Source organism: Solanum dulcamara, chromosome 3 (genome assembly GCF_947179165.1).
Source record: "Solanum dulcamara chromosome 3, daSolDulc1.2, whole genome shotgun sequence".
NCBI lineage: Eukaryota > Viridiplantae > Streptophyta > Magnoliopsida > Solanales > Solanaceae > Solanum > Solanum dulcamara.
This window is the reverse complement of record NC_077239.1, coordinates 71,559,209-71,572,823: the sequence shown is the minus strand read 5'-3', so window position 1 is coordinate 71,572,823 and position 13,615 is coordinate 71,559,209. Positions and strand designations below refer to the sequence as shown.

At 32.8% G+C, this 13,615-nt stretch overlaps 1 protein-coding gene across 1 annotated transcript; it reads left to right on the top strand.

Annotated features, from left to right (window-relative positions):
* Nucleotides 1–1,189: 1,189 nt before the first annotated feature.
* Nucleotides 1,190–3,813, top strand: LOC129882812 (uncharacterized). The gene is made up of 3 exons (XM_055957275.1): nucleotides 1,190–1,368; nucleotides 1,513–3,460; nucleotides 3,582–3,813. Exon 2 carries the CDS (start codon nucleotides 1,751–1,753, stop codon nucleotides 2,396–2,398), a length of 648 nt encoding a protein of 215 aa, XP_055813250.1. The 5' UTR covers nucleotides 1,190–1,368; nucleotides 1,513–1,750; the 3' UTR covers nucleotides 2,399–3,460; nucleotides 3,582–3,813.
* Nucleotides 3,814–13,615: the final 9,802 nt, after the last annotated feature.

Below are 13,615 nucleotides of genomic sequence, written 5' to 3'. Positions count from 1 at the left end.
TCTTTTACTATAATATTATTTATAATTATTATAGATTTAATATTAATTTATTTCTTCTCCGATCACCTATTGAAGATCTTTTATAATGAATCACAAATCTATTTCCAAAAAAACAGAGAAATGGAACAAAATCTATTAGAATTGTATCATCAAATCTCAAGGGCGGATGGAGCTTTGAGATATTAGGTTTACCTGAACTTAATACTAATTTTGATACGGTAATTTACATGAAAAAAATTACTAAAATAATTATAAATAATACTTATGAACTAATAACTTATAAAATTTAACAGTTTCAATCTAAGAATCTTAAAAATTAGATCCAAAAAATTAAAATTCTGAATCTATCGTTAATCAAACTACGTATATATAGTGTGTGGGAAGAATACAATTTTATAGAGAGATCACAGGTGCATTGTATGAACACATTGAATAGTGAAATTCATCAACAAATCAAAGGTGCATGCATTGTATGAACACATTGAACAGTGAATTTCATTGACATATCAAAGGTACACTGTATGAAATATATTTAACAGTGAATGTAATTGCACTCAGTATCTTTGTGGCTCAAATAGTAAATTGTTTAATTATTTTCACCCTCTTTAAGTCTTGAATGCACCATATATAAGATTAAAGAAAAGTTATAAATAACTATTTCAATTCAAATATTTTGTAATTTCAATTAAAGATTATAACAATATTGTCACGAGATATAAGATCAAGATCATTTGATTGAATGAATATATTTCATTGCAAGAATAATTAAATCAGTAAAATATCAAATTAGATATTGTTAACAACTCATAAAATTGTAATTTAATGTAGAATTGTATCGATTAAAAATAGCTAATATTTAATAAATTAATTATGGTGCGCACCAATTGTTCGGAAACCATAATAATAATAATAAAATTGTAGGTTGGTGAACTAATTCAATCATGAAAATGAATAGTTGAACTACCAATGAATAGGCTTTAATTTAATTAAAGGAATCTTGCCATTCCAGCTCTTTTATAGAGATGCTTAAATTGGAATATATATAAATGTAAAAATTAGGGTAGTGGCATTTTGTTATTTATTTTAGTCCCTGAGGCTAATTCTGTAATAGCGTCATCGGACGTGTGATGGAAATTTAAATATGACTAATGGGCATTTCGAATCCGGAGATTCTATTAACGTTTCAAAAAGATCAGTGGTTGAACATTACGAAGAGCAGCACAAGCTCCCATAGCAAATTTAGTACTGACCAATTATAAAGAGTAAATATATAAGGGTTAGGGGTTTAAGATAAGATAAATCTCTAATAAAATTGCACTGGAAAGAACCTGGTTCTTCAATTTCTGTACATCTTCTGGGAATTATCAGGTGAAATCTCGTTTCTTGTTTTTGTTCTTTATTGAATTTGTATGAACTTATTCATCATGGGGTTTTGTGTTTAGTTTATGGGTTAATCATATTTTTCGTGATTACTTATTTGTTTTTTCGATTTTTGTTGTTTTCTGCTGATAGATCTGAAGAAACTGAAGAGTGAAGTGTTAATCGTTGATAAGTGGGAGAATTTTTTGGATTCAGTGAACTGTATGTTGGTTGTGGAGAAGATCTATGATTTCTAGCGTTTTCTAAACCCCAAAACGTGACCTTTTTTTTCTGGATTTGAGATTCTGACCTCTGTACTGGATTTGTTTGTTAGATCTTCAGTTTTTTGAGATAAAGTAGTCAGTTGAATCAGTTATTGTTTAATTTAGAAATGGAGACACTTGTTGTTGTTGCTCAGCATAAGAATCACTACTATGATAGAACTAAGGGTCAAGCTCCTGTTCGATTTGGATCCTTTGGGTCACCTCCTTCTGTAGGTTTCAAAGAGATAAATTGCCGGTCTTTTGAATCAGGTGTCGGTATACTTCCTACCCCATTAAAGGCCTGCTCCACACCAGTCACTAAAAAGGCTTATTCCTCCTCATTTTGTTCGAAAACACCGTCACCCCCATCGTCAATCCCTGGTAATTCTCATTCCGTAGGTCAAAAGAAGTCGAAAAACTCAGCCCCCAGTAATTCTATTTCAATACCTATTGACATCAAATTGGGTGCTGATTCGAGAAAGAAGAGGCCTTTGAATGATGAATTTGCTTATTCTGAACTCTGGGCTGGTCCAGCTTACTCAAACTCACCTCCACCTAGTTCTTTGCCAATCCCAAAATTTTCTGTTAAGCCTAAAAGGACTGTTTCCCTTGACCTGCCTACTTCACCCTCTGATATTGGTTTGCCTCCCTTTGCTAAATCTGCACCTGCATCCCCGACACGGGAGTGCAGCCCATCTCCAGGAGGTTTATCTGACGCTATTGACTCTGCAACACAGACTCTCCGTCGCATTCTCAATCTTGAAATTATGGATTGATGAATGTTTGGTGAGGGTTAGTAAAAGGATAAATAAGGCAGTTATCTAGTTTGCAAGTATCTTTTTAGTAGATTGTATATAGGTGAATAAATCAGTCTTTAGCTTGACGTGGTAATAGTTACTTAGCTTTTATTGTGGTGCATGGAGAACAGCTTTGGTTCAATGTTGGAAGGGCTACAATAGTTTTTATAGTGGGTTGGTTACGGTTATAAGAGATGAACAATGGCAGGTAGATCAACATTTCCTGGTAGATTCAAATTTGATTAGTCTTATGTGCAGACGTGGTTAAATTTAGTAGTGGTGCAACAACATGGAGTTATGTTCTAGTGGAGGTCAATGGACAGAAGAAGCTATTACAGTATTCGGTGTATTGGCAGTTCTTTGCTGAGTTCGCAGGATTGGTTGCCCAATGATCTTTTGATGCTTTTGCATATCATCACATTACCTGTGATGTAGAATTCTCGTTCTTGATTATACTCTTCTTAATAGGTTGTTTTCCCCTTTTTCTCTTCAAAGTCAGTTAGCTTTTGAGTTTATCAAACATATTGTACATATACTAGAGCTCTGATAAGATTAGGTGGACAGCTATCTTTCAGACTTTTGTTTTATACTCTGACCAAATTCTTGGCCCTCTGATCTTGAATTTAGGATCCTTCTCTCTATTTCTTTGCAATTCAATATCAAATCCTCCTACTGTATAGAGTATCAGGTACCTCTTACTCCTTACAAATCCTTGATGCCTGAATTGGCTGGTCAGCATTCATTTCATCAGTGTTCTCGTTTTTTTGTTTTCTTTAACCCTGAATAGGATTTAACTCAATACTTTCCTCCTCTCAAAGTTGTTTTCCCCTTTGCCATTTTCTGTTTTTTGGAATGAAAATTGGTAAAGCGGGAAGTAAAATTAGTTATATCCTTTTCTGCTCCTGCTCTTAGGTAAGTTGCCTATTGAGCATTCCTCCTATGAGTCCAATTAGTTCTCCTAAGTGGTTGTTCCTCTTGTTTATCTGCTAAAAGTTTCATTTTGCCTCTGGAGATTGTTGATCATACCTGACTGTTTGCAAGGTAAGCCATTTCTCTTTTATAAAGGGACTTTCTTGATCTTTTTAAGAATGATCTTTAGTTCTGTAGCTAAACTATTGCTGTGTGTCTTACTTATATATTTTGTTTGCTGTTTTGTGTACAGAACCTTGTTTGGAGTCCGAAGAAGATTGTTGAAGAGGCTGTTCTCCAGTTTGCTAGTTGGTAGCGTTTGTCTTATTTCGTTGCGACTTTAGTAGGGATTTTCTCCAAGTACTTGCAGAACTGATACTATGCCATGATTTTCTAGTTATGTTATATTTGCCTTTGTTTGAAGTATCAATGTTATGGTTACAAGGTTAACCTTGGTGATATAGACAGTGGAAGTTACTTCTGTTGCATTCCCAGATTGTAGCTTTTCTGGATGCAGTTATATACCCTTAAGATTTTTTTCAGTTGAATGGAAAATGTTATCTTTGATTTTGGAAAAGGACAGTTCATAACAGCCTGTTAGATTGCAATTTACCATTTCATGTGTTAACTAGCTGTGGTGCGTGAGTGCCTGGAAGCTCATTAACTGGCTGTGGTGGAGCTGTTACTGTGGGACAAACTACTACATAATAGACAATATTGAACGATTCAACTATGTATGTTTGTATGATGGTAGTAGTACAACATATGCCAACCCCACCAAACCTTGTATGTTTCCTCTTATAGGCAAAGAATAGGGGTGTGTTTTGTCTGTATGGTGGCAGTACAACATATGTACTTTGGCATATGATGTTGCAAAGAATAGGAGGTGGATATGGGTAAAATTATGGTAAATTTAGTTGAACTTGCTTAGCACGGTATGCCCCTATGAATCTTTATTATTTTTTGGTAATTAGATAAGAAAACTCTGCTACCTGTCCAAATTTAGGGCTTGTTTGGTAGGAGAGAGAAGTGAACCACAATAATAATTCCTTCCATAGATTTCTCACAAAAACACATTTTTGTTGAATAAGCAATTTCTCTCGTCGGAAAAGCCACATAGCAACTAGTAGAAAAAAACCATCTAACTTGTATAAACATTTTTGAACGATCTACTTTCGACTTTTCTCTATGCTAATTCTTAGCTCTCCTTTATCTTTGAAAAATTGAGTTTTTGAAGTCATGATTTTTAAAATTTTATGATCAAATAGTTAATTAAAATACTTCGTCATCCGTTGTGTGTTTATCCATTCACTTTTATTAGAAAAGTATCCTAAGAATTGAGATGTCAATTTGTTAATGTCCAACCATAAATAAATTTGCTGATTACAAAGGTTTTCTAACCTGGTCGGAATCTTTTTCGGTGGATTGACATCTGAAGAAGCGACGTTAATTAGTTAATTAATTGATTAAATTTTTGTTTTTGGATTAAAAGAAGCAGCATGATTTGATGTGAGAGAAATGATTTCTAATGATCAATCGACACGTCAAAAAAAAATGAAAAATTCCAAAAAGATATTGTCATACCTCATCAATCACCCAACCATTTTTTTAACAGTAGAAATCATGCTTTTTTTCCCCTTCCTTATCCAAAATCTTTAATCTCATTGATGATTGTTGACCGGGTTAATTGCCGGAAAAATCGTTATTTTAAAATAAATTATAAATATTTATTTGATTATGAAAGATATTACTTTTTACTAACTAATTAAAAATTACAAACCTACGGAAGGAGAACTTAAATATCTCTAATTTTTTTGTTTGGTTATAAAGTTTGAGATAAATTATTTTAGAATTATAGTATTAAGATAAGTTATTTCTGCATTTGCGTTAGTAATAATTTTGAGATAATTTATTCTATGATTAAATAATTAAAATAACAAAAATACTCTCTCAAATTCTTTTCACATCTTTTCACATCTTTACACTTATGAATAGAATTTCTTTAAACACAACTTATTTTTAAAAAATTATGCAATGCATATTATTTTTAAAAAAGGGTTAAATATACTTTTGTACTATCAGAAATAGGTTAAAAATATCTCTCATTATATTTTCGATCAAAATATACCTTTTGTGTTATACTTTGGTTCCAAATATATCATTTCATTATACTTTAACACAAATTAACCCTTAATTTTAACGAAGAGAAACGCGTCAACTTTAAAATTAAATGCCTAATTTCTTTAGAAATCCACCCGCTTAACCCGACCTTATTCATTTTTTTCTTTTCATCATTTTCTCTTCTGGTCGAAAAAAATATAATCTCGAGGAGGAAAAAACAGTGAAAAAGTCCATGGAGAATGCTGGATGATTTATAAAATTAAGGCATCCTTAAACCTCCAAAGCTTTGATAATTGGCTTCTACAAGGCTGGATTACCGGAAGAAGCTCAACTTCCAACACAATTAATCTCAATATAATTAATTTTAACTTACCTTATTTTCAAATCAAACGACGCCTTATAGTTTACTTAATGGAAAAAGATTGACTTGTGAGTGTTCTATAAGCTTTTAAAAAGGCATTTTTCGTGTATTATAAAATATGGGCATGATAGCTTTTAAATCTTTTTTATTCTTTATTTTCCTTATAGCAACAAATATTATAAGTAGATTTTTTTTGAACTTTATGCTTAATTAAATTTTGTTACATAAATGAGAACGGAGTGTCACTTTTAAGTTTTTCTCATCTAAAATCAAACCCTCCAAAAGATTATTCTCCGAAAGAATATGACTAACTTGATCAAAGAAAAATGACAGTCAAGGTACACGATTATTACTTTTTTGTGTGTAGTAGAATGTTGATTTTTACAAAAACAACATATCCATTGAAATTTTTTACGAGAGGAATTTGAAGAGCATAAAGTGTACACAAACCTTATCAGTATCTCGTAGAGATAGAGAGACTATTTTTGAAAGATTCTCGACTCAAGTATATCCAATTCAAGTTCAAAGAAAAAGAAAATATAGCAACTAACAAAGAAAGTAGTGCAAAGCCTATTAGAAAGAAACAAGAACAACAAAATAGTGCGATAAAAACACAATAAACAATAGAAGATGATATATATCAAAAGTAAGAACTACAATAATACAACTAATACAACGATAAACACCAACAAGCCTAAACGCACAAAAAGCAAAACAATACTCCACTATCTACTAACCTTTTACGTTAGTACAAGTCCTACACACACATCTATAGAAGGTTATGTCCATGGTAATCTGAAGTTGCGCCATAACCTGTCTAATTACTTCTTCTCAATATTTTTTTGGCATGCCCCTACCTCTTCTCGTACCTACTATAACCAACCTCTCGCGCCTCCTCAATGGGGTGTATGGGCATCATATCTTCACATGTCCAAATCATTTTAATTTCATTTTCCTCATCTTGTCCTTCAAGGAGGTCACTCCCACCTTACTTGGATATCCTTATTCCTAATTTTATCGCTCTTTGTATGTCCACACATCCACCTCAATGTCATGATCTAACTCCGTAGGTCGTGATTGGTGCCCGGACTAGACACCCGTACACATATCTATTGTCTATAACCAATTCACAACTAAACATGATATGGGACTTAAGGAAATAAGATGTCATATCAAAACTGTCCCATATTTATATATTAATGCGACCTGTCTCCTAAGGAGTTATAACATCAAAGGTAATGTGGTACGTAAGCCGACAAGGCTGTCACTACACATCGCATTCCAAAATATACATGTATATATGCAAGCCGACAAAGCTATCACGATGAATAGGAATATTCCAAAATATAAGTCACACTAGTACAACTAGATAACATCTATATACCATCCACATATATGTCTACAGACCTCTAAGAATACCAACAGTAACGTATGATGGGACAGGGCTCCGCCGTACCCATGGATAAATAAATATATACATCAAAGTATCTATACCGAAATTCTAGGCTCCAGAATAATGGAGCACTTCCAAAATAGCTGAGTGGAGATTCTAAGCTGGCGGATCTTCGAAATGAATATCTGTACTTGCGGGCATGAAATGCAGCCCCCCAAAGAGAGAGGGGTCAGTATGAAATATGTACCAAGTATATAAAGCATAACATACCATAAATGAGATCACATCTAAAGTAGAGATATAGGAGACAAGCATGTAAATCAAGAAATCAATATACTTGCATTTTATAACGAAGTTATACCCATCATTGTCATAGGCCGTACCTAGTCTATCATGGGACTTGGTGAATAAAGTCGCGTCATCATATTATTATATCATCACATCATCATATCAGCATATACATATACCGTACCCAGCCCTCTAGTAAGGGACTCTGTGAATAAAGTTGTATACACATATACCGTACCCGGCCCATCGTGGGACTCAGTGTCATAATTATATCATTACATCATCATATACCGTACCCGGCCCTAGTGAGGGACTCGGTGAATAATGTAGTAAAATCTGCGTACCCAGCCCTAGCGAGGGACTCAGTGGATAATGTAGTGAAACCATACATGATAACGTACCTAGCCTATCATAGGACTCAGTGGATAATACAATAATAATATGCACGAATAGGGTATCATTAGCAACCATATGTAATTTGATCATCATCGAAGACTTAATGAAATAATCAAAACGAACCATCATTTGAAAATCAAAACAATAGTCATTTTAAGTACTCTTCTATTGTCATTATGAATTATACCAAAATATGAATTATACCAAAATATGAGTTATACCAACTAGACTGGCTGGAATAATACACATGAGTCAATACATAACGATATAAGTTATGGAAATAAAAAATATTAGCCATCTGAGTATATCTATGAACGAGAGTTTCCTTGAAATTTAAGCATGCGTCTTCCATTTGTTTCATATGGATCATGCCAAAAGAAAGAAAAGATAGGCTTTACATACCTTTAACGTTTATCCGCACACAATATGTATATGCTGCCCCATACCTATGTTAATACGTTAAGCATTATGGTTAGGCTATGGAAAGGCATAAAACATACTCTATCATTAGTAGGTTATTTCTGAAAATTTGGACAACACCTCCCTTGAACTTCATCACCATTTTTCGAGTATATAAAAGTAAAAATAGGTTTTAGAGACTAAATGGAAGTTTTAGATCAATGAAATAACTTTCCAGAACATCTTTAATCACTCAAAAATGAGCTTTATACAAGGAGTTATGCTAAAATTACTAACAACAGTCCCATCCCAAAAACGGGTTTGCCAAACAAAAGTCTAGACAACAACTCCCTTAATATTTTAGGCCACAATACTAACTACACCATTACTCGAAATTAATCCATCATTCTTAGCTTAGAGCAGCCCCAATATGTCCTAAACATTAACATATACAATCCCTTCACTTTTAACATATAATTCATGACAATAATAGCAACAACGACAAACAACCCAATCTAATTCAAACAACTCCAAATCTGTCCATTTTAATATCAATACTAATCATGGGTTTTATTGCTTCCAATTCCATTTAATACAAGTGAATATCTTCATTATAACATTATTGGTAAGTTAAGGCAGCCCACATTCATAACACTCAACAACAATTCCAATCCATATACAACTACTACATCTTCCAATTATCCTTAATGATCCACAGTCTTGACATTTTTTTGAAACAATTCTAAAACATCCCAACCAACATATAATACAACATAAAATCTTAATTATCATTAATCTTTCAAGCTCAACAAGAACAATAATAACATGTCAAAACAGCCCCTAATTAACAACATAAGGAGACTCAAAATCTTGCGACGACTTGTGAACACACCAAGGAGACTACATACGATTTTACACCTTATGTCGGATTAACTTTTCTTCCAATTTTTGTGAGCCATAGAAGCATCCACATACAACCACAACATCATTCATTCATTTGCAAGAAAGTCATGTTAATATCACCACAAGTTCTACAACAACCCATAACAAATTCAACCTCAACCTTAACGATTTAATTCCTTCATCCTCCTTACATAAACCATGATAACAACAACCAAATATTAAATAAATCAATTCATCATTTTCAACTAAGCATCCCCCTAACACGTCTTAACAACACTTCAACATCAACACCCATAGTTTTATATATTTATCAACTTACAAAAGTTTAAATTGCTTCCAAGATGAAGAAAAAGATGAAATCTTACCTTAGGCTAAAAAGGCATAATTTTGCTTGGACTTGAGGTCTTGCTTCATCAAAGTTTTTGCAGCCCTAAATACTCCAACCTTGCTGCCATCCACATGAGAAATAACCACACTTCACCCTTTAAATTCTCATTCAAGCTCCACCTTGGCCGAGAGCCCTTCTCTCTACCTCCCTCACTTCTCTCTCTAAATTACTTTGGTGAAAAGAATAAAATGAATACATTTTCAGCATTATCCTTTAAGACATAGTCTTAATATGCTATATATGTGCATCCCCTAGCCTTTCACGTGACCCCTCTACATGTCTTCTATCTACTTAATTACTTAACTAGTTTAGAAGGGGACCACACAAATACCTAGGTTAATTAGTTTAATCAACCCCTAATTTTTACCTAGTCATCTAATCCCAAATAAATGAATTATTAGTCTCCAAAATATATTCTAATTAAAATTGATAATGTCACGCCCTGAGAGGGTACCCTAGATGTGACCGGCACTTAGAAACTATTTCTGACTCCCAAGCGAACCATATAGCCTGATCACACATCTGTTCATTCATTCAATCAGCGGAAGACTCAAAATAAAAAGAATATTTGGTGGACAAATCTCGAATCAACAATCTAACTCAAGAAAAAAAGGCCATGGGCCAACAAATCAAACTTCAATCTTTGTCATTAAAATAGTTTGATAAGAATAATTCAAGAAATTAAAATACTCAGTCGACCCATCACTATCTAGTCTATGAAGCCTCTATCACTACTATCTAATTGGTGCCAATGACATGTTCATGGCTACCTCAAATCAAAATGAAAAGGGATAACTCGACGCAAGAATACATAAGCGGTGTCTCCCGAATATAGGGTAGAACTCACCAATACGCTGAGTGCGAATAAATCCCCAATGATGCTCCTATTGACGATCTCTTAAACCTATCTCTGCATCATGAAACGATGCAGGTCCAAATAAACGTCAGTACATGAAATGTACGAGTATGTAATATGGCCGAATGAAACATACCTCAAGGACGAATAATGTTGGTTCAATTATCTCAAAACCAGAAAGATAAGGGAGACTCAATCAAAGTGTCATAAGTCTAAAGTAAGAATACATTTTAGACAAAGACCAATCATACACCATATAATCCAATCCAATCATGTATAATACAGTTCAATTAAATCATTCAATCTAATTCAATCATATACTGTTAACTCGAAGTCAATCACATATCATCTAATCCAATCAAATCACATACCCAACCAAATCATGTACAATCCAATCATAATTCGTCTAACCCAATTCGATCATGTACCATCAACTCAACAATCCACTCAAAGGACTCAACTCAATAAATATGCAAATTAAACTATGCAATGTTTTACAATTCAACTCAATCATCTACAATCACAATCAAGCCAATCATATCAAGCATAATCCATTCAATTGGGAGTTTCTGTAACCGACAACTATCACCATATGAGCGAGTGATAGTACACCAATCCGACGTTGTTGCCACATCCGTCCATACTTTGCCAGGGTATGAACGATCAACCAATCATGGATCCATAACCAATCAAGTCCTATCATGTCAGGACAATAAAATGGGAAACATACGACTTTAACGGTTCAATCCCATGGGAAGCATCCGACTTTAACGGTTCCATTCCCTCCTATGTTTGGCGACGTAGTTTATTGGTTCGAGTATGGACTAATATTCTTACCCAATTCGGTGCTCGATACTCCATCCAAGACTCAATATGCTCATATCTATCAAGTGAGTAAAATACTCAAAATACTCATTTAGTCTCATTAGACTCTTTTCAAAACTCAACTCAAATCTGGCCTCATTGGACCTTCTTTCAAATCAACTCATCTCAAATCATCAAACTCTTCTCTTTAAAATTTATACAATTTCAACTCAATCTCAAAAATCGATATTTTTAAAGTAGAAATGCTCAACTCATTTATACTCAAAATACTCGTGTTCAAAAATAAATAAAAGACTTCTCAAACTCAACTCATGCTTAAACTCTTTTTAAATCATAGATGAAAAATAATCATTTCTTAAACTCAAAAATAGTGTATAAATAGTTTATGCAAAAATGTTCACAAATCATTTATTTAAAACTCTTTTCTCAAAAGATCCTTTATTTTTAAAATGTTCATAAGACTCCAATTAAATCAAATTATGCAAATCACATATCGCATGATCACATCATACTCCAATTCACTTTATCATACAACATCCTCATCAACCTAACCTCTTCATCAACCATTCTGCATATGTTAAATAACCACTATTCACATCGTCACTCACTCCATCATCAAAACCTCACCATTCACATCATTATCAAACATCATCATTCACATCATTATATACATCATCATCAAATATTATCATTCACATCATCATCAAACATCATCATCATATCATCATCAATTATCATCATTCCCATCATCATCAAATATCATCAATTATGCACTCCAAAATCCTTATTCAATTATATATTCCATTTATAGAAAACAAAAGCGACATTCTAGCTCTACCAACATTTTAATTCTTTTTATGCCATTCACATTCATAACTATTCCAATTCATTCTTCTGATTCCAATCAACACATCTACCCAAACCATCCATCTCAAATTCAAGACAAATTATGACCAAAAAAGAAATCTCATCTTGGGTTCATGTGAAGGAAACACGAATCCATACTCTCAACAAAACTCAACTCAAGAATACCATCAATACATATTAATTTATATGCAAAGATCCATTTGTAGTCAATAATACGAAAGGTAACTATTTAGTAACTCAAGTCATTAAATCATCCATCAATTTTTAGTATATAAAGATATTCTAGGGTTTAGGAAAAATTTCAAGAAAACCTTCCTAGAAGGTTCAAATCTTTCACAACTCCTATCCAACACATACATGGACATATGGAAGAACTCAATTCATATTTTAGTTAAGCCTTACATACCTTGTGAAGATTTTGAAGAGGCCTTGATGTTAGGCCTTCAATAGGAGGCTTGAATCCTTGAAACTCTTGAAGGCACCCTTTGTTGGAGATGGATTTGGAGAAGAAGAAGAAGAAGAAGAGAGGAAAAATATTAGGGCTTTTAGAGAGAGAAACTGAAAAATGGTCCCAAAAACGTCCAAGGATAGTGTATATATTGTTATGCCCTATTTTTAATCGAGGTTAGATAAAGCACAACATATAGACTCTAAAATGATTAATTATTGTATAGAGTCGCCACCTAATTTATTAAGGAAAATAAGGAAAACATATTTGATGCATGACCTGTATGACTCACGTTTCAATCTGCAAAAAAACCAATTTAGATTCTAGGTAAGGGTTTACATTATTCCAAAGGGAAGGTGTTAGGCATCCTTCGAAATCCACAAAATGTGGTACCGAGCTAGACTTAATTCATCAAAAAGGAAGGAGATAAAATTATTATTTGCAAGTATAACAAACATAGATATAAAAATATATACACTAAAATTGTATAAGAATATATGTATAAAAAAAAGTATGTACTAAGTAAGTAAAATATATTATCATCAATTATGTGTAGAAAAATATGAGAAAGGTATATGCATATAAAAAAGGTAGTTTTTATGTAATATTAAAAGAATAGCCCTTTATTCATATGAACAAAGAACTCTTTTATCATATGAAAAGAAAAATAATTTTTAATATCATTTGCAGAAAATATCTCTGAATACATGTACAGACACTTGGTAAAATATTAATAATGAATAAATTATTATCAAAATAATTTTAGAATATGCGTGTATATATACTACAAAAATAGAATTCTAGTTTATAGTAAGCTCAGAGGCGTAACTGTAATAAGTGTTACATTCCTATTAGAACGTCATGGTGATTCTTAAAAAAATCAATTCAATTGAACACAAAAGAGATTTTAAAAGAAAATAGTTTAATTTAAGGAGTCACTATAATTTTAGGATAATTAAAAACCAATCAATTATTTAAAAATGTCTACAAATTCAATGAATCCTAAGTAAGGGGTTCAAGTTATTTCAAAGGGAAGGTATCA